This window comes from Podarcis tiliguerta (assembly GCF_965153285.1).
Source record: "Podarcis tiliguerta genome assembly, chromosome: 12".
NCBI lineage: Eukaryota > Metazoa > Chordata > Lepidosauria > Squamata > Lacertidae > Podarcis > Podarcis tiliguerta.
The window spans coordinates 9404218-9425895 of record NC_139545.1 but is presented as its reverse complement, the minus strand read 5'-3'; the positions used below and the strand labels follow the sequence as shown (position 1 = coordinate 9425895).

General features: G+C 43.2%; 1 protein-coding gene across 5 annotated transcripts in view; it reads left to right on the top strand.

The window, feature by feature from the left end:
- Positions 1-1444: 1444 nt before the first annotated feature.
- The window catches only part of MYRIP (myosin VIIA and Rab interacting protein), a 143746-nt gene continuing 123512 nt past the window's right edge, over positions 1445-21678 (top strand). The window contains exons 1-2 of one of the 5 annotated variants that reach the window (XM_083406941.1): positions 1445-1976; positions 21500-21650. In XM_083406941.1, the coding sequence (XP_083263067.1) occupies positions 21541-21650 (110 nt within the window). In that variant the 5' untranslated portion in view covers positions 1445-1976; positions 21500-21540. Of the gene's footprint in view, positions 1977-4763; positions 4816-4899; positions 4939-5591; positions 5657-21499; positions 21651-21678 lie in introns of those variants that run through there. The other 4 variants (XM_083406944.1, XM_083406943.1, XM_083406942.1 and 1 more) reach the window with 4 other exon arrangements.

Sequence of the window (21678 nt, the reverse complement as noted above, 5' to 3'; positions counted from 1 at the left end):
CCACAATTCGATTCTAAGCCTTTCAAGAATAAATGTTGCAGGCGCCACCTTCCCCTTCTTTGCAAAGTGTCTCCTTTGCCAACTCTGGTGCTAGGAGCCGGCCCCTAGCCAGCTCCGCTGAATACTAACTTCTCCACAGTCTGCAGTATATTTCGCAAACACTGAAGGTTGAAGATGCAGAAATGATACTTCCGGAATGATAAACATAAGCCCTTTTGAGTTCTAAAATACAAAAATCGACCACCACTTCCCGCCTCTCTCCTTTTCCTACGTGGAACACACTGGTTTTACTAATGCTATTAATATATGGCATTTGTTTTGGCTTTTTAAAAATACCTGTTCTTTATGCTGGAATATAAAACGCACTTGAGCTGTGGGGAAAATAATAAACAATGCAATAAACTGACAAGCCACCTCTTCCCATGCATCATCTCAGAAAGGGAAAGATGCAGTCGCAGAGGCCTACATGCAGACGAGCGCCTTTGCTGAGGAAACCCCTTTTCCTAGCAGAACGGGCAAAAATAACAGCAAACTCAAGAGAAACTAAGGGTGAGATGCCTTTTTCGGACTACTTAAATAAATATTAAGGTATGACAAACTCACACGCAGGATTTGAGCTACGAGAAACATAAGTAATTAGATTATAATACAGTGGTGCCTCGCAAGACGAAATTAATTCGTTCCACGAGTTTTTTTGTCTTGTGAATTTTTCGTCTTGCGAAGCACGGTTTCCCATAGGAAATGCATTGACGGTTTCCCATAGGAATGCATTGACGGTTTTAAGGAAAAGGCGCAAGACGTTTTCGTCTTGCGAAGCAAGCCCATAGGGAAATTCGTCTTGCGAAGCAACTCAAAAAACAAAAAACTCTTTCGTCTTGCGAGTTTTTCGTCTTGCGAGGCATTCGTCTTGCGAGGTACCACTGTACTGGGGTTATGATTTAACAGGTAGAATAAGATAGGGTGCGGCAGAAGGGGAGAAACGACGACTCTATGGAAAACGGGGAGGCAAGTCAACAAAAATAAGGGAAAAGTCGAAATTGGGCTTGGACAGTGTATGTTAAAAAGGTAGAAACTTAATAAAATATAATTGGAAACCTTTTCCCTGAACCCACATGGGAGCTGTGTGCTCCCTGCGGTCCCCCAGTGCACTTTGCCCATGCTCAAGAGCCCTCTCCTCTATGTTATAACATTCCCACATTCCAATACTTTTTTTTTGGGGGGGGGTGTCCGCCTTGTGCTTTAACTTAAAAGCCCCTCCCTGGCTGCTGCTTTCTCCTGAGGCGCAGCAGCTGCCTCCCTTCCCGCCGCTCCCCCCAACTGCTGCAACGTGGGCGCGCGCCACGGCCGGGCATTCGCAGCGCGCGCAAACGGGGAATTTGTGTGTGTGTGTGTGCGCGCGCGCCTTCCAACGCACCCCACCCCAACGGAGAGGCAAGAACAGCTCGTTGGCGAGATCCGGAAAGCGCGAGCGCGGCGCGCGTTCGCTTAACCGCCCGCCTCAGCCGCTCCTCCTCCCTCAGGAGCCGCCGCCGCTTCCCTCTGATTGGCCGCCGGGCGTCCCGGCCAGGTGTCGGCGGCGGGAGGCAGCGCAGCAGCCCGGAGAGGGCAACGAGGGCGGGAACGGCTTGGCCGGGGTCGTTGCCGCTGCCGTCGCTGCCGCCGCCGTTACGACCCGACGCTTTGGCTCCGCCGCGGCCGCCCCGTCCGCGCTCTCTGAGGAGAAGAAGGAGGAGCCCCTGCCGGGAGAGCGAGCCGGCGAAGGTGGAAAGCCGTCACTCTCCCGTGACAGCCGCCCGGGTAGCGCCGAGGAAGCAGCAGCAGCAGCGCCGCTCTCTTTCTCGACGGACCGGTCTCCTCATGGGACGCCCGCCTCGCGCCCGGGAGACTCGCGCCTCATAGCTGGACACGCCGCCGACGCCTCTGCGGGTCCGGGATATCGGGGAGCCGCTCGGCGCGCGCAGCTGCCCAGCCTGAAGGTGGGCATCCTTCCTTCCTTGTCCTCCTGGGCGCGAAAAGGAACCGGCGCCTCAAGGTGTCCCGCACCCTGACAGCCTATGCATGCGGGGTGGGGTGGGGTGGTGTAGTGGGGGGGGGGGAGACGCGGTTTGAAGGACTTGTGGACCCGCCTTTGGCTCTGGGGAATGTCGTTTTTTCGGGGGGAGTCCTTCCCGAGATGGGGGTGGGTAGAATCGATGGGGGAAGTTGCCCGCCAGCTTCCATTTTGGTGCATCTCTCTCTCTCTGGCGTTCTGCGAGGACTGATAATTGTCCACCTCTTTTTTTTTTTCCCCTCCCGGTTTCCTTTATCGCAGTGCCTGCTGCTGCTGCAGGGGAAGGGAGAATGTGTCTGGTGCTGCTGCTCTCGAGGCGATTGCTCGCTTGGACACACGCTGCTAATATGCCCACAATTTCCCAGCTGGGTCATGCGGGGAAGGCAGATCCCGGCTGACTTTGACGTTAGGACGGCGCCAGGGTGGCTTAGAGGGAAAACAGGGCTGGGGTTCCTTGGGATGTACTGTATATATATTCTTGAAGATCAGCTCTCTCTCTTTCCCCCTTGGCTGCCGGAGTTTGGGCTCCAGTGTGGCGTTTGTGCTGCCCCTTAACTGCCTTTGCAGGTAATTCCAACGCTAGGGGCCGAATGGCACACAACTGGCTTGGCATTGAGTGAAGAGACCGTGTTAAGGGAAAGGGGGCAGGCAGAGGAAGATGGAGCAAGCAGGGAGGATGAACGAAATGGGAAAGGCTGCTATTGCTTTAAATGATGTGAAGCCCGAAGATAGGCATGTTTAGTTGGAAGTAAGTCTCATAGAGATCAACAGGGATTGCTCTCTAGGCTTGTACCCTTCAGCTGATCCCTCTCTGCTAGCCTAGAAGTCAATATGTTGGTACATTGCTTTGAATAAGTTATTGTGTTGCTAGCTATTGTACCCGAGTTTTGGGTTTGTTTGAAAAATAATCTATGCTGCTGAATCAACCAAAGGTGTCTGTGTATATGGGTGCGTGTTACTTGCTCTGTGCCAAAGATAAACTTCTCTTGAGGGCGTAGTAAAAGTTGGTTTTATGTCTGTGTTTGACGTCATTAAAAAGGTGAATTTGTAACAGTCTGGAAATCACAGTTCCATCATATCTGAAATCATCTTTTTAAAAAAATAATAATGAAAAAGCCCCGAGCAGTGTCAACTGCTTTAAGCCATTGTCCCTTTCTGCTCATTTCATTTATTTATATTAAAACACTAATCAGATTTATTTAGTTTGGATTGGTGGCCAGCTGCTCAAATAACTTGGCAGATTTATTAAAACATCATTATCTGATCACAAATAATTGCTCCTATTATTTCTTATTAGAAAGCAACACAATGTTTTGCTCTGCAGTGACTTCCAATAGATTTTGGAAACAGTAGTGCACAATATTATACATGCAATATTGTGACTGCATTATTTCTGCTAGTATATACAGCAGCACCTTTCAAAATCACAGGAAGGAGCATGTGTTACTATAACATTAACGTGAGGACAGCACATTGCAATTATGCAAGAAAATGCCATCTGGTCAAAGTTAACTTGTCTTAAGCAAATTAATTAAAATGATCAGTGCTGTTGTGCTGAGCTGTATTTTTAAATTAATGTAACCAAATTGGAACAAAAAATGAAGCAAAATGCTTTAAAATGTGGCTGTGCTGTTAAGTATATCCTAGGGAATACAACCATGCCTAAGGGAATTATATTGATGAATATGCTGCATGTGCATTAAAAAGCTTAAATATTTTCCTTTTCCAAATTGGCTGTTGGAGCCAAGAACTCTTGATTTCTACAGAAATAGGGGGGCAAGGCCAAAGCTGAGCCACTTTAAGTCCATTAATTATGTGCTTATCTTTAACTAACATTGCAAGGCTTAAAGATGCATAATCTGTCTTGTGTTGGTCAGGCTTCCCATCCCTACTCTTCCTTTGAAAATGCTCTTCCAGATACTGGGAAGAAATTTTGGTTTTTCACCCAGGAAGATACCTGCTTCTATTAACTGCCAGCAAGTGACTTGTCTAATTATTCCATACTAGGGTCACAGTTCTGTCCATGAGTTCTGCCTGTTGAGGAGATTGTCAGGAACTGGTGGAATGAGGGAGATGCCATCACCATGGTGGCTACACTGACACAACACTACAAATATGCTGGCAGAATGCCTAAAATGAACAGTGCCATGGGAGGGTTGGGGTGGCACCATCTTGCAACCAACTCTATGCATATTATGAGGCACAGCCATTGACCGGCACTAGTGGCCAGGATAATTCCTGCTCCCTGTAGGCAGGCTACTGTGCCCTGGCAAACTCCATGGTAGTTATACAACACATGAAGACATTTTTGATGTGGAGCTGGTGTCATATGGGACGCTACACCTGCCACCCTGCAAGGCGCCCATTGGAGTGACTGGTTGGCAACCCCAGATATGTGTCATTTCCTTTTGGGGTCTCCTCCATCCCAGAAGCTGTTCAATAAAATATTTCACACTGCTATATGCTTTGTTTTGCTGCTGTTTCTGGGACCTGGCTCCAGCTGACCCCATTGGGATGAAACTCCCGAGATAAGCCTGACTTTTCAGGATCCACAACTGGGATGGGAGCTAATGCCAGGGTACATGAGGCAGTCATCTGGCATGGTGTGGTGAGGGAAGAACAATGAGGTGTGATGTCATAATAAAGCACCGGTTGGCTCATATAGGGAGTAGCCTACAGGCCCTGTAGTACCCTTCCTGGTTGGCTTAAGTGGAAAGGTGTACAGTCCCACCTTTCCTAGTGCGGGGGCTGTATACTTCCTGAATGTAAGATCTGAGTTGCTCCACCTGGCAAGGGCTTCTGCAGTCCGGTGCTCCTGGTATAGATGACTTGGTGTGTAAGAGAAGAGGCAAATGCCCTGTGATGTATCTGTTTCCTGTGGCTGAGTGGTAGGGAACTGCCCTGTGCCATTTGCAGTGTGAGTTTGAGTCTGAGTTTGAGGCAGAGGGCCTTCTCGGTAGTGGCGTCCACCCTGTGAAACGCCCTCCCATCAGATGTCAAGGAAATAAACAACTATCTGACTTTTAGAAGACATCTGAAGGCAACCCTGTATCGGGAAATTTTTAATGACTAATGTTTTACAATTTTTTATGTCCTGTAAGCCGCCCAGAGTGGCTGGGGAAACCCAGCCAAATGGGCGGAGTAAAAATATTATTATTATTATTATTATTATTCGGAGTTTCCTGACAGTTGCCCCTCTCACGGTTTTTGCTGCTGTTATTGTCAGGCTTGCTAAAAGTGAGTGGTGCCAAACTCCCATCTCCTGCTTCCTAACTTTGTCCCCTGTATACAGAGTCACTGGAGGTTGTTGCTGTCAGTTTCGGGTCTCTGCCACTGCCCTGTATTATAATCCTGATCCCTCCCTTCCACTTCTTGAACCCTTGCCTTAGGAACGGTTTTGGTATGCACTGCAAATATCCTGCTCCAAGGCTTGGGGGGGGGGGCTGTGTTGTGTGAGCTCTCCTGGTGCATTGTGATGTAAAACAGCAGTTGTGAGCAGTATATGGGGATTTGAGTCCCTACCTGGAGAGATGTTTGGGGACTGGCAGTAATGTGTTCCTGGCTCTGTCACGGCAGCTGTAAATGACTGCTGCTTAGGATTGCCCTGTAAGTGCTGTTGTCTATGTTATGCTTATGACCTTGGTATCAACATTTATTGATAATTGAATAGGAACATATAATTATAACAGAGAAGAATTATGGAACACACACACACACACACACACACACACACACACACACACTATCCATTAAAAACAATTTAGAGTCCAAGAGTAGTTTTTGCTATTATTGTATTGGGCTTTAGCAAAACAGGGTCATTGACCCCTTCTAGGTTGCATGCCTAGAAGTACCTGAAATAATTAGATTTATAGAGGATTGTAACTGATGGTGAGCACATCTAAACATTACGGAAACGGTTGGGGAGTTTTGTAGCCCTCTTCATGTTTACTAGAAAGCAACTTCTATTGCATTAAAGTGGGCCTTGCTCCCAGGTAAATGTGCATAGGATTGCAACTTTAGCAGAATACAGCATTATACCTTGACCACCTTAGTATACCTAAAATGCTTTTTAAGGCAACAGGCTGGAGTTCTAGATGCAGTGGCTTATGCTTCCTGCTGGGTTTCTCTGTTATATGGACAAAGCCATCCACTAGAACACCACAGAAAGCAGATAAAGAAACAAAGCAATTTCCCCTTACTCGTAACCCATCGGCAAACTATTATTATTAATATTATTATTGCAAATGAGATTTGACTTTGACTTGCATTGACAATAACATGTTGAAAGATCCTGCTTTTGTACACACACAGCTAGGGAAGCAGTTTCCACACCGTAACAATGTCTGAACAAATAAGGATGTTTAAGAAGGCTATGGGATTTGCAGTAGATGAAAAAGGACAGAACAGGCATTCATTACTGATGCTGAAGAAAAGTGTTATGCGCTCAATATATTTTCGTTCAGATAAATCATCCTAGGGAAAACCTTGACTTCGAAAAGCACAGTTGATGTATAAGTAAAATATAATCACAATCACATGAGTATGTATGCTGGTTATTCAAAGTTTGTAAACTACAAGTGTATTTTTTTCTGATGACTGGAAGAAAGAGAATGTTAGGGGTCAAAATACAGACTTGGAGAATCAAAGGTATATAGATTACACTTAAATTAGGTAGCTAGTAGAAATCAAAGATACTTGTTATGTACTCTTGTTAATCAAATGCAGTATATCATCTGCTTCTATTGACCAATATGGGATATTTTCTTTTTATATTTGGTTATTCTCAGACCCAATTGTCATTGTCATTCAGAAGATTTATGAATAAATAATAGATGTCCATTTCTTTTATGTTTAATGTTACAGCAAGTTAAATTTGGCATCCCCCCATTACACCATTCATTAAAATGGTCTGAAATAATCAATGGAATATTAAACAAGATAAGAAATTAATCTGAATTTTAAAGGGTTTTTTTCTTCAAGCTGTATCAATGGAAATTCTATTTAACAAGCAGAAGCAGCAGTGATTGAAACTTTTCAATGTGTTTTGAGTTTTTGTGTTTGTGTAAAGGTCAACTGTTAATGAAGTATATCTTATGCTACGAGTACCTGCAAACAAGAACTGCTTAGCATATTAGCAACTGTCAGTCTAAATGCTGGTTTTAGGCACTCTTTGCCTGTCTTCCTTTCTTGGTGACTTCATCAAAAGCTTGTTAATTGTTCTGACAGCACCACTTTCCTATTTAATGTGTGCGTTGCTGTTGGGTTTTTTTTTTTGCTGATTTATTTAGTGGTCTTTTGGCTGACTGTTTGCTTTACTATATTCAGGAATCAAAATCATTGCTTTTTATTTACCTTGTAAAGTGAGCCTGCTCCAAAGCATTTGTGCCGGGTTAGCTGCAAGTGACTCTGATGTAATTTCACTGCAGTTCTGGGATAATATGATTTTTATTATGCATACACATTCCAAAAACACAAGCACCGATGCCGACAGTCTTTGGTTGGCATGTGAGAAATGAAAGTCAACCTTATGAAGAAAGTTTGCCTACACTTTAAAGAGCCATGGCACGCTCTTTTGATTTTGGGATATTCTGCTAATGTTAGCAACATAATAGTAATCTGTTTGGCTTCACAGCTATATTTGATGACAGCACATTTTAAGCCTTACTCTTTACTTTCTGTTTTTAAAAAATAATGTTTGCAAACTTGATTAGTAAAAGCATTTTCTTTACTCAATTAGTTCTGCACATGCATTTCCAAGAAATTACAGTTTTAGTGCAACAAAGCAATTGTTCTGCAAGCATCCAGGGCCTAGATTCTAGTTGGAGGTAGGCTTTTTATACTGAATTGAGAATTAGATATTCTAGAAGAGTCAGAGGGAAAGCTTTGTGATTTTGAAGAAGGGTAAAAGCCATAGAAAAGTTGGTCTTTTACAGTTATCATAACTGATGTGGACAACTTCATGATACCAAAACATTATATTATGAGGAATATGAGGAATATCCAGTTACAGTACTAAAGTGTGTACGTATACACACACACACACACGTATATATATATATATATATACACACACACTATATATAAAAATCTGTGATTTATCAATAAAACAGACTCTATGCATTATTTGAAAGATATGGCTGGAGTTTAGTCCTACAGAACAGTATCTCAAAGGTCCAACTGCTTCAGCTGCAAGGTGGCATTAAATTAATTGATACTAGTAATCCAACACCTATTGGATTTGTTACTGGATTTTTTGGGGGCAGGGCAATAGCAGTCGTTTTGCTTTAAGGCCATACCTGGCCAGAATCTGGGATTTGACATTCAGCAGCTGTGAACATTTAAGTGATGTCTCTCAATGGCAGCTAATGGTTTGAAGTTTGCAAAGTACGGTAGTCCTACATCAAGAAGCAATGTTCTGAACTGTTTAAAAAAAGAAAAGAAAAGGAGAAGGGGATATGTGGCTTACCTTCCCCCACACCCCAGCTAAGGATGATGTAATCTATGTCCGTGTGTGAAAAGAAGAATATATAAGTTGCAGGTTTGAGACATGGAGTAATAGCCTAGGAGAGCTATAAGAGAGGGCTGAGCTCAGGCTGTGTAAACATTTTAGGGTGCTAGCTGTCTTCATCTGCATACCTGTTGTGGGGCAGTGGCGTTTGCTGTTGGAGCGTTAAAACTGCACGCTTTGCAATCTCAAATTGTTTATTTTAAATAATCTTAAAATATTACAAAATGCCATAAGCCTCCAATTGCCTCATTTCAAAAGAAACCACACTCCACTAACATTGTACCACCTGGAGAAAAGGGGTGAGCATATCGATTTATTTCCTTTATGACAGCTAAACTTTTAATTTATTTATTTAGAAATATGCAATGCTTGATTGTAAAAAACAACAACACAAAGTGGTTTACAAAAACATTATGTAGTACGGCAATTTGTCAGAGCTAGCAAAACAATGCTGGTATGTGTATCATGATCAAACGAGTGATTCAATATATTTTACTGCCCTGTGTTAGTTCCTTGAAAGCTTTTAAAAATTGATATAGCTTATTACCAAGGCAAGAGGCCAACTTTACCTTAATGTGTTTCCATAAAGAAATACACAAATAAGTTTGCCAGCTTTCCAGTGATGAAGCACAGCTGATTCAGTGGAAGCCAGTTTGGCACTAAATTAAAATAAGCTTGTAGTTGTGTCCTGCAATTAACTCTTAATAATAAAATGATTTAGAGAAATCTGTGCAAAGAATTATGGCTATTGATGATGATTCACTTGTAGGCCAGAAGGTCAGGGAGGGTGTATTTTCTGGGTATATGATATAAGTTTTGTTTTTAAACTTAACTAACAAACAAACAAACATTTTATGGGGCACTGGGGCCTGCAAGCCCCCCGCCCCGGCAAAAGATTCAGAATGATGCTTGAACTTGAGAAGTTGATGCAAAAGTATAACATTTCAAATTCATTTTGGCATCTTGTCTTTTTAGGTCTGAGGCAGCATGCTTTGAATGAATAACAATTTGCCGGTATTTGCCTCTGAAGAATGTGGCATACCAAATCACACAAGCATATATTTTCTAATAAATTTATTTATTTTGAGCATCATTTTGAAGTTTTTGGATTTTTGATTCTAGTCCTTTTGGTGCTGCCCCTTCCTTTTCCTACCACAAGCAAAGATTGGGTGATGAGTGGGTTGGACTTGCATGCATTGCTTAAAGGTGGCTGGGTAACTCTTTGGTCATGATCTCAAGTTGTTGCCATATTTTATTTTTGGAAGACACACTTTCTCTAGATAAGATTGGGTAAATAAGGTTTGGGTCAGGGATGCCAACTTGAATATTGAGGGAGGGATGTAAGCCCTGCCCCAGATAATTGATCTCATGACACAGTGCACGTACACCATTTGAATGGCAATGCCCATCAACTTTGGGGAGGCCCCTGCCCCCTCATATAATTTATGGGGTGTGTGAAGCCCCCCCCCCCAAGCCCCTAAGAGTTGGCTCCTATGGACCAGGTAGTGAAGTAATAACCAATAGTAATCGTGGCTCCAAAATTAGGCAGATCTCTCTCCCGCAACCCCAAACTGTGAATGTCTTTCTTTTACAGTCAGGAAAATTGATTTATTTCTTAGTTGCACTAGCAATTGAAATTTATTGCCTTATTTGCGTGCACTATCATGTTTAGCTGCTTTGGGATGCTGTTTTGAGGCTGCAGCTAGCAGAGCTGTCAGGAGGGAACTGATTATACTGTGTTCTATTGTTTGTGTATATTTTACAGAGTTTTGCTATATGCCACTCTGATTTACATGGGGGGGGGGGGAGTGAGATAGAAATAATTTTACACATTAAAAATTGTGATGTAGCTTAGGCCATGACTATATTCTTCAGTCATCTGGACCACTTGCCCTGCAGCCAGCTTCCCTAGCGTAGCTTTTCTCACCCTGTGCCATTCTGTATCCTGGACTGCCACATTTGATCAGATTGAATGGTCTAGTGAATGGATAGCCTTGCTGTACTTGCAGATAGCTAAGATAGATGGATTTCTGGAACTCTTTCAGCCCTAGAATGATTATTAGGTAGTGTTGGTAGTGTTTGTATTTTTGGCCCTTTTCCTTCTGCATTTTGGTTGCTGCTTTCTCCATCCCCTCTCTCTGCTTATAACCATGGACACGCATCTTTATGTGCCAGTCCTGAACTGGAAGTGAGGGACTGGAGCCAATCTAATTTGCCATTGGTCCTTCACACTTTTGTATGAAAAGAAAAGAAAATGAGAGAAAGAAAGGAAAGAGGAAAAAGAAGCCTGCAAAAGCCTGTACCTTCCTTAGCTACTTCTGGCTGAGCACTCCTACATATAAATTCTGCTCATTTGCTATTGCAGACCTTGGCTACCTCCCAAGGTAACCTTTTCACCACAAAGCTACTCTGCATTGATCTCAGCTTATAAAAATTCTTGTTCCAGCCTGCTTGGTTCTTGACCATGTCTCTCTCTGTGCTGTCCTCACAAACCTCATCTGGATCTAACTCTTGATTGACTGTCGACTTCTCCTGAACAGTTAGCAGGTCATGCTAGAACACTGTCTTGTTCAACCCCCTGCTAAATTAAAGCATGTTTTCTTTTAGACAGTTAAGCGAGAGAATGGATGGGACTGAGACTAATGTCGTGCTACTGCCAGCCTGGTGTTTGTTGCACATCAGGCACTGCAGTGTTGAGCACCACTGTACACCCCACATTCCAAGCGGCATTGTTGCAGTCAATTTCAGCGCCAGCTCTAATATGGAAATCATGAAGAAATATTACCTTTGAATATCCGCGGAGGGATTCACTACTACTTGGAATTTGTTCTTTCCATGTGGGACTTTAAAATGGCCTTTCAAATCCAGACTACTTCTCTACTCTGGGAACTGATTCCTTAGTACTAAACCATAGACCCACCTTCCATTTGTTGGCAAAAGAACTATCTTTAGTATTTGGGGAACTTCTGGAGCAAAGGCAAACACAACAATAAATGTATTAAATTGCTTCAAGATGTGAACCAAAGGAGCTAAAATAGTTTATTATGGACTCAGCTACACAGCTGCAAATATAACCTTTTAAATGTTCTGTACAGTGCATTATACAAATGTGACGCTAGATGATGACAGTGAGCTATGCAAAATTCAATGTCTTTTTCAAAACCCTTTTTAAAAGCATTTTTACAGCATTTTTATATGTGTGTAGATTCCACCTATGTCTCAGATTTTATTATTCTTTGAAAATTTCAGCAACAAGAGTAGTAATTAGTCTTCATTTGGCACTCTCTCAAGTGCTCAAAGCTTATAACAGCTGGTAAGCAGTCTTTTTACTTCAGGTGGCAGGTGAAGCTGAGAGACAGTAACTTGTCTTGCCCAGGGTGTATAGCTGAAAACAATATTATAAGAATAATTTATTATTAGGGTATGCAGACTAGGGACTTCTGAGAGCATAGCTGCTGCTCTTAGCTGCTGCATAGCATCACCTGTCTCTAATCTGTGCTTATACGTAGGCTGCTGCCCTGTACACATTTACTTGGGCTGTTGTTGTTTAGTTGTTTAGTCGTGTCCGACTCTTCGTGACCCCCTGGACCAGAGCACGCCAGGCACTCCTGTCTTCCACTGCCTCCCGCAGTTTGGTCAGACTCATGTTTGTAGCTTCGAGAACATTGTCCAACCATCTCTTCCTCTGTCGTCCCCTTCTTCTTGTGCCCTCAACCTTTCCCAACATCAGGGTCTTTTCCAGGAGTCTTCTCTTCTCATGAGGTGGCCAAAGTATTGGAGCCTCAGCTTCAGGATCTGTCCTTCCAGTGAGCACTCAGGGCTGATTTCCTTCAGAATGGATAGGTTTGATCTTCTTGCAGTCCATGGGACTCTCAAGAGTCTCCTCCAGCACCATAATTCAAAAGCATCAATTCTTTGGCGATCAGCCTTCTTTATGGTCCAGCTCTCACTTCCATCCCATTCATCACTAACATACTTACTTGGGCTAAGTATCAGTAAACCAGTGAGGTTTTGCTGCATAAGATCAGGTCACGATTCTGCACACAGTTGCCATCATGTGAGTCCTGTTAATGTAAGCGGAGAATACAGATGGGTAATGAATAGTAAATGCCATTATTTAACAGGTGGGATATAAACCAAGACACCCTATAATTAGCCATCAGGATCAATTTTAGTTATCAAAAAAGTAATGTTGACAGGGCTTGATCTACTGTCTTTTTTAAGAACGATTTTTTGCCTGTTCCTATGGCACCTGAAAGGTTGTGTCAGAAATATAAAGATGATTTCCCCAAAACCATGAGCAGTCCCAATAAAAATACAACCTGAAGTGGGTTTTCTCCTTAGAAAGAAGCTCTGAAACAATTTTGAGAGTCTCTTTGTTCTGCTGATGTTAACTTTTCTGTGATTCCCCAGACCTGAACAAAGGCATGCACCCTCCTGAGTTGCTCTAGAGATAAGTCAGAATAAATCCAGATTCCAAACTGGTTTGAGGACATGCTCAAAAGGACAAAGAAACATTGCTTAAACCAGGGGTGTCAAACTCAAATTCACCGGGGGCCGCATCAGCAGTTTGGTCACCCTCAAAGGGCTGGTTCGAGTTCGAGTGTCTTCAAAGCCCATGACACCTTTAACAGCTGGATTAAGTAATGCAAAGCTTCTGGCTCATGGAACACTACACCTTGATTTCATTTGAATACATATATGAACATAAAAATTGTTTCCTGCTTGGCTTGGTGTTTAAGTTACACAAGATGTGCAGGTTTTAATTTTTCTCATTCCCCAATTTTTAATCGAGCATTTGTTTGGATTTCCCCCCCTTTGCTACCTACCCTAAACCTTTGAGGAGGGTGGGAACTGATGGCCGGACCCTGTAATAACATTGAGGGAAAAATTGCATGATGTGTAAATACCCTAAAAAATAAACCAATTCCTTATCAGCTTTCCCCCCATATATAAATTTTTGCAACGCACACCCTGCGGAAGCCGCGCCTGACGTTATTTACAAAACATGCACTTGCGTATCGAATTTGCTTTTGAATCACGAATCCCCAGAGGCGGAGGATGCTGTTCATTGGGCAGCGCGGAAACGCGCCTAAAGAAATAAATAAAGAAAAGCAAAGCAAAAGCACGCCGCCCCGAGTATTCACAGGGCGCGCTCCCGAAACACAAGCGCGCTCTCGGTCTCCCTCTCTCCAACGCACGCGAAGCCGGCTCTGCCCTTCTCCGCGTTCCACCTCGCGCAGGCGCGCTGCACTCCCGCCAGGACTTATTTCACCCCGGCGAGCCCGAAAAGAAGTTGCGAGCAGCAGCAGCGGCCTCCCATATCCAACCCCGCCCTCGCCGTGTCAAATAAGTCTCAGCTAGGTAGCTGGAGGAGGGGGAGGCCTGCGCCTGCCCCTGCGCAGAAGGGACCCGAGGCGCCCTGCGCGCGCACCGCAGCCCAAGCTTCCCTCACAGATATATATATAGACCAGACTACACGGGCCACATGACGAGGTCTGGCGGGCCGGATTCGGCCCGCGGGCCTTGTGTTTGACACCCGTGGCTTAAACTAAGCAGGTCTAAGTCTGGTTGGGTCGCCTTGTAGTTACACGATGAAATAAAGGCAAGCTATGAATGTCATGGTTCAACAAATAAACTTCCTTGTGCTGACTCTACTTCCATGCCCATGGCCCACTCTTTGCTTGTGGTGAATGGGATGGCTGATTTATCATTGCCAAAAGCAGAAAGTGAAGTTTTGCAAGCTAACTCCAGGTTTCTGTGGTTTATGAATTGGATAACTGGTTTCGCTTGAGAAGGCAAATGCCATGAAAACAGTTGTCACGAGTAGTGTAAGGAACTTGTCTGAAATTGACATCAGTTCTAAACTGGTGGTTTTCCAGCGTATCTTGAAATGCCGGTTCCATGCTGATTGGTTTGCTTAACAGCCTTTAATGTAGAACTCTTATGTGCTGCACAAGATCCTGGGCTGCACGTTAAGGTCAGGTAGGATCCTGCTGGTCTTACTAGTTCTCTGTTTGAGCTATGATTTAACCCTAGAACCCAGCCATCCCTCTCCTGTGTCTCTACACTGCTGGAGAAGGTCAGCAAAGTTGGAAAAATGTGAAGTTTTAATCCAGGTTAATTTTCTGGGTCCAACTTTCTGTACAGAACTACATCAGGGATTTAAAGGGAAGGTACAAATAGTTTTTGATAGCGTCGGCATAATTTTGGAGGAATTCAAAATGCAACTGCTTTTGCAAGTTAAAAAAAGATCTTTATGCAAATAATAGGTTTTTAGAACAGTTGTTTGATAACGTTGTCCAACTGTTTAAAAAAAAAGTGGTAGCTGATCTCTATAATAAAGAAAATGATGTTGTGTTAATAAGGAACAATATGCTATTTGTTGCTCTCTTTCACAGGCAGTTCTCGGTGAAAGCACTGTCTCGTGTTTATTTCATGTGACCATTTCAACAGGCAGTGTTTCATTCATGTGGCTGCTTAGTTAGATACTGCACATTTTTCTGTCTTGACTGCTAACACTATCAGCTTGTTTTCTTGGATAATTATACTCTTTTGAAAGTTCAGGTCTTAAGGAAAGAATTATGACATTTTCCTGAATTTTGCGTGCTACATTTTGCTGATAAAATAATGTGAAGCCATTTACCCAATAATTTTATTCATAGCACTTTTCTTAGACTGCACATAAAGGTATGCAATCTTTTTAATAATAAAACTAAACGTTGCTTGCTTCTAGCCTCTAAAACAATCCCTGAAATTTGATCAATTGCTAAAATTACTTAGAACTGTTCCTGCCAATCCTCTGGTAGTAAATCTAAACAAAGAGTGGCATACGTTTTGGGGGATGGGCAAGCAACAACTGGCATGGATTTCTCAGGACCATCAGTGCTTTTGCAGCATAGTTCATATATCACCAGCAGTTACTTTGCTAGATTGTTTAGAATGAACAGAAATCGTTATGAAGATCACCAAAGCTCCCACCCTTGGTGAATTGCAGGTGTTGGATGCATCCAGTTGGACTCAATTTAGTACACACCAAATCAATGAATGTCAATTTTTTTAAAAAATACATATGAATGTGTATCAATATTTCGGGGCACTGGGCAGGTGCTCCAAGGATTGCCAACTCCCCCTGTGATTGTCAACTCTTTTTGCATTGTGGACATTATATCATTAGGTTCTGGGTTCCAATTATAGTACAATGGTACCTCGGGTTACAGACACTTCAGGTTACAGACTCCACTAACCCAGAAATAGTACCTCGGGTTAAGATCTTTGCTTCAGGATGAGAACAGAAATTGCGCACTGGCGGCACGGCGGCATCGGGAGGCCCCATTAGCTAAAGTGGTACCTCAGGTTAAGAACAGTTTCAGGTTAAGGACGGCCCTCTGGAACGAATTAGGTTCCTAACCCAAGGTACCACTGTACTGTGAAGCTCTAATTCAACCCTTCATAGATGTAAGGAACAATTACTTGGTATTTCTTAAAGGGCTTATTCATTTAAGGGCTGAACAGGAATGAGAGGAAGTATGGGTGGCCTCATGGTCAACCTGGCAAGAGCAGATAACAGTACTTCCTTTACAAGATGTCTTAATCTTATTGAAAATACGTTGACTTCCTTCAATTATAAATTTGCTTTGACTGAAATTCAGTAGCAACTGTACTCATCATATTTATGGGGTGTTGCCTTAGCTCCAGTAGCTCAGAGTTCTGTTCTGTGTCATAGCCATTAATGGCAATCCTGATGATCTGACTTTCCCCAAATCCATGTATTGATCATCAACTCTTTACTGGCCAAATACTGCACCAGCAGCAGGTTGTTTTGGTAAAGCTTAATTACTGTTTGCAGTTGCAAAGTTGTTCAGTGCTGTTCATAAACCCCTGAGTCAATTACCTGTTTTTAATGTGTCTCTTCCAGTAAATTTGCCATTGCAAAACCTGGGAAACATTCTGCAGAATTAAGTCACAATGGTTCTGAAGCAGAATTAATACCTGTAAACTGTTTTGACATACAGTATTGGAATCAAAGGCTAGAAAAGTACATACACCTGTTGTTTTCTGCAAAACTACACTACATTTTATTATGTCTGAAACATCTGGAGGGCACCAGCTAGGGGAAGTCTTGCCTTGTAGGTAGAGTCCAATGTGAGTTATTCAAGTGCAGCAGCAATAGTAAAGTGGTAGTATTAAGGTAGGAACTGCATGTTGTCTCTGTGAAGCCATAATGGGCGTATTGGGACAAGTGATTTTTAACTTAGTCAGAAGTGATTCAGAGCTAAGGGTGAGCAGAGAAGATTTGCAAATGACACTAAATCATTCAGGATGGTAAAAACTAAAAGGGATTGCGGAGAGCTCCAAAAGAATCTCTCTTGACTGGGTGAATGAGCATTAGCATTTACTTCAATGTAAGTATGTGCAAAGTCAGGGCACTCCCCCCCAGCTGGAATTCACCGGGAGCAGTTCCAGCACCTCTCAGGTGGGTGCCATTGAACAAGGGAGGTGTTCATGGTGAGTTTTGGCACCTCTTTTTCTAGAAAAATAGCACTGTTAAAGTGATGCTTATTGGGGCAAACAAATCACATATAGGATGATGAGGGCTGAACTAGTGGCTGACTGACCAGGAAATGGATCTTGTAGTCATAGTGGATCTCAGTGAAAACATTAACCCAGTGTGCTGCAGCTGTGGAAAAGATAGATTCTTTTGGGGTTCAGAAATAAAACTGCCAGTAGCATAATGCCTTATCATACTTGGAATACCATGTACAGTTCTGATTACTGCATCCCAATGAGTATATTGTGGAGCTGCAAAAGGTGCCGAAAAGGCCATTTCTAGATTAAAGTTGTGGAGAGTGTTCCTTTAGAGCTTCACTTCAGGAACTCGAGTTGTAGGAGCAAAGCAGCCAGATTAAAAGATTTCAAGAGAATTTAAGGAGCAAAGCAGTTATCCAGATTCCATTTCCTTCAGTTACTGGCAGCTAGCAGTGTTTTATAATATTTGAGTAGAGCATAGGTGGTGGAGGCACAGCTTGGAAGAGCAGGCAGCTGAATCCAGTGTCTCACATCAGATCTCCAGAGAGAGGCAGCTCCCTATTAAAATCTGAACGTCCTCCAAATGCTGAGGTCCTGCTTCTGGGCTTCCAATAGGCATTTTGTTGGTCACTGTGAGAACAGGAAGCTGAATTAGGCATGCCTTTGTTCTGATCCAACTGCGCTCTTCTTATGTTTCCTTTTAAGTCTTTCCTCCCAAGCCATAATTGCCCTTAATTATTATTGACTCTTCCAGTGGCAGAGTTACCAAGATACATATTTCGTTAGGGAAGCTACGCAGACCCTCCCAAGTGTCCCTATTTTCCAGGGACAGTCCTGAATTTACAGAAGCTGTCCCAGTTTCTGATTTGATCCTTTTTCTTAGGACGTCCCTATTTTCATTGGAGGAGTAATATGACACACACACCCCGAGCCAAGGAGATAAGTAACTATACAACCTTTAGAAGACATCTGAAGGCAGCCCTGTATGTTGTTGTTTAGTCATGTCCGACTCTTCGTGACCCCATGGACCAGAGCACGCCAGGCACTCCTGTCTTCCACTGCCTCCCGCAGTTTGGTCAGACTCATGTTTGTAGCTTCGAGAACACTGTCCAACCATCTCATCCTCTTTCATCCCCTTCTCCTTGTGCCCTCCATCTTTCCCAACATCAGGGTCTTTTCCAGGGAGTCTTCTCTTCTCATGAGGTGGCCAAAGTATTGGAGCCTCAGCTTCAGGATCTGTCCTTCCAGTGAGCACTCAGGGCTGATTTCCTTCAGAATGGAGAGGTTTGATCTTCTTGCAGTCCATGGGACTCTCAAGAGTCTCCTCCAGCACCATAATTCAGAAGCATCAATTCTTCGGCGATCAGCTTTCTTTATGGTCCAGCTCTCACTCCCATACATCACTACTGGGAAAACTATATACTTCCTGTATAGGGAAGTTTTTTAATGTTTAATGTTTTATTATATTTTTATATATGTTGGAAGCTGCTCAGTGTGGCTGGGGCAACTCAGTCAGATGTGTGGGGTATAAATACAGTACTACTACTACTATTATTACTATTAAATAGCGTATGGTTGCAGGTACATGGCCAGTAAGCTAGGAGATTTTTGAAAAAGATGATTCCCTTATTCTCCCATATCCTAGCCCAGTGGTTCCCATTTTGCTAAGTACTGCAGACCCCCTGTTTTTCAAAAGCCAAACTTCTGAAAATTTTGATACCACTGTGGTAGTTTTTGTTATGTGAATGGTGCCACAGACCCCCTGGGTGGGTTACACAGACCCCCCCAATTGGGAACCCCTGTCTTAGCCTATTAGCCATTTAAAGGTAAAGGTAAAGGTACCCCTGCCCGTACGGGCCAGTCTTGACAGACTCTAGGGTTGTGCGCCCATCTCACTCAAAGAGGCCAAGGGCCAGCGCTGTCCGAAGACACTTCCGGGTCACGTGGCCAGCGTGACAAGCTGCATCTGGCAAGCCAGAGCCGCACACGGAAACGGCGTTTACCTTCCCGCTAGTAAGCGGTCCCTATTTATCTACTTGCACCCAGGGGTGCTTTTGAACTGCTAGGTTGGCAGGCGATGGGACCGAACAGCGGGAGCGCACCCCGCCGCGGGGATTCGAACCGCCGACCTTTCGATTGGCAAGCCCTAGGCACCGAGGCTTTAACCCACAGCGCCACCCGCGTCCCTATTAGCCATTTACCTCACATGATTAGCTCTGCATCTCATTATCTTCTGACCCATAAGCAACTGCATCAGTCCTGGTCTGGCCCTGCAAACATGAGCCGAAAATGAATAATGTTCATGGAACTTAAATGATGATGGCTGGCAGAACTGTTGACCTAGGTGGACCAGATTATCTGGTCACTCCCATTTTCACCAGCTAAAGTTAGTGTTTGCTTGATGTGTCTGTTCTTTTGTTTTCATGCTTTTTTGTGTGTAGATCTGATTCACAACAGTGGAACACTGTATTGCCAGTAATATTGAAATCCAACCCTCCCCCTGCTAATTTCACTCATGGTGCCTTCTTCTGTTGGCTATGTACATAAATTAATAGCCAGTACTGTGGGGAAAATAAAAATGGGAACTGGGAATTTGGTTTGGGTTTTTCCCATAGTAATTAAACAACTCACGCTCATTTCCGTGTGTGTGTGTGTGTGTGTGTGTGCATTTTTACTGGAGTTGTGTGTGTTGTTCATTAGTTCTAGCTTTATGGACAGGCTTATTATTGGATTGCCTTGAGGATCAAAGGCTAAGGCAGCACTACTCAAAGTGCTTGAGCAGTCTCAGTTTCTTGTTCAGAATTAAGTAGCTTTGATTACTTCTGTCCTCCAAATCTTGCATGTAATAACTTGCATTTGGCATCTAGAATCTGATTGTAAGGAAATTTCAAAGCCATTTTCCAAATGTAGCATTTCCTGTTTACTAACAGCAAACTCATTATTTGAGTGTTGATCTCTTCATAGTTGAAACAGGTCCGTCCACCTGCAAGGCGGAGGTCTCAGTAGGCTTGGAGGAACCCCCAAATCATGCGTTTGTTAAACTTTAAAACTGCCCTTCAGCTCAAAGGATTCAAGGTGGCATACAAATATTCAATAAAATACAACATGCATAAGTATTTAAACCACATGCCCATAACTAAATAATAATTTCCAATAAAATATACAAGGTTTGCAGCTGGGTGATTTATTTTTTTTAAGGATCCCCCCCCACACACACAAAAAGGAAGACTGAGCATGCTTAGTGAATACAGAGTGCTGATTGAGTTGGGTGGTAGTACAGTGGTACCTCGAATTACATACGCTTCAGGTTACATACACTTCAGGTTACAGACTCTGCTAACCCAGAAATTGTACCTCAGGTTAAGAACTTTGCTTCAGCATGAGAGCAGAAATTGTGCTCCGGCGGCGTGGCAGCAGCAGGAGGCCCCATTAGCTAAAGTGGTGCTTCAGGTTAAGAACAGTTTCAGGTTAAGAACGGACCTCCGGAACGAATTAAGTACTTAACCTGAGGTACCACTGTACAGTATAACGGAATATCTTGGGAAATGGTTGCCTATAATCCTGAACATAATCCTAACATACTAGTTTTTTATGTGAAGGTTTTTTGTTTTTGTTTTAGAGGGAGAGAGGAGCATTAGACATTTTGAACTGTAACATTTCAGAAAGAGATTCAGCAGAGCGGTTCTAGACTGTGCCAGAACTCGGTTTCACAGTTAAAGTGGATTGGGAGCTTTTGCACAGCAAACCCTTTAGGCGAAAAGATTGGACTTTTTAGGATAAGCAAAATGGCAGGAAAATGCACTGGAAAGTGTCGGATAACACTCAATGCAATGCCATCTAAGCTCTCCGCAAAAAAATCAAGATGAATGCTCAATAAACAGGTTGTATGGAAGGGACCTTGGTGAGAACAAAAGAGGTTTAAAAAATATTGTCTTTGCCATATATTTTGCTCCCCCCCCCCCCCCCCATGCTGGCACACACTTCAAGCTACTTTTTGTTCTTGGTATGAAAAAGTACAGTTATCTGTACCTTTTTACCACACCATGGGGAGAAAAGCAGCTTGAAGGGGTAAGAAAACAAAACTGCAGAGAAAGAGATGAGCATCTATCTGCCATTGCCATGCAAACTTCTCTAAATTGCAGCTCCCTGAAACTGCTTTGAGGTACATTTTGTTTTGTTGATCAATCTGGTGAATATTTTCCCTGAGCTGGAAGTTGACATGCAGTTTGACTCATAAGAACTGTAGGCCTGAGATGTACATTGATTCTACATATATAAAAAAGATTCACCCTCTTGTGAATTATACCAGTTTTTAAATGAGTATTCGTTTTTAATTTTTAGGAGCTCAACTGGAGACCTGCAGTGTGTTTTTAGTTTTTACATTCTTTATTTTGTTTCCTTTTGTGGTTTAGGTTCCTTTCTTTAATTGATTGCACTGAAGATAGAACTAACCATGGGGAGGAAGCTAGACTTGTCTGGCTTGACTGATGATGAAGCGGAGCATGTCTTGCAGGTGGTCCAGCGAGATTTCACCCTCCGCAAGAAAGAAGAAGATAGACTGAGGTAAGACCCGTGAAAGTGGAACATGTAA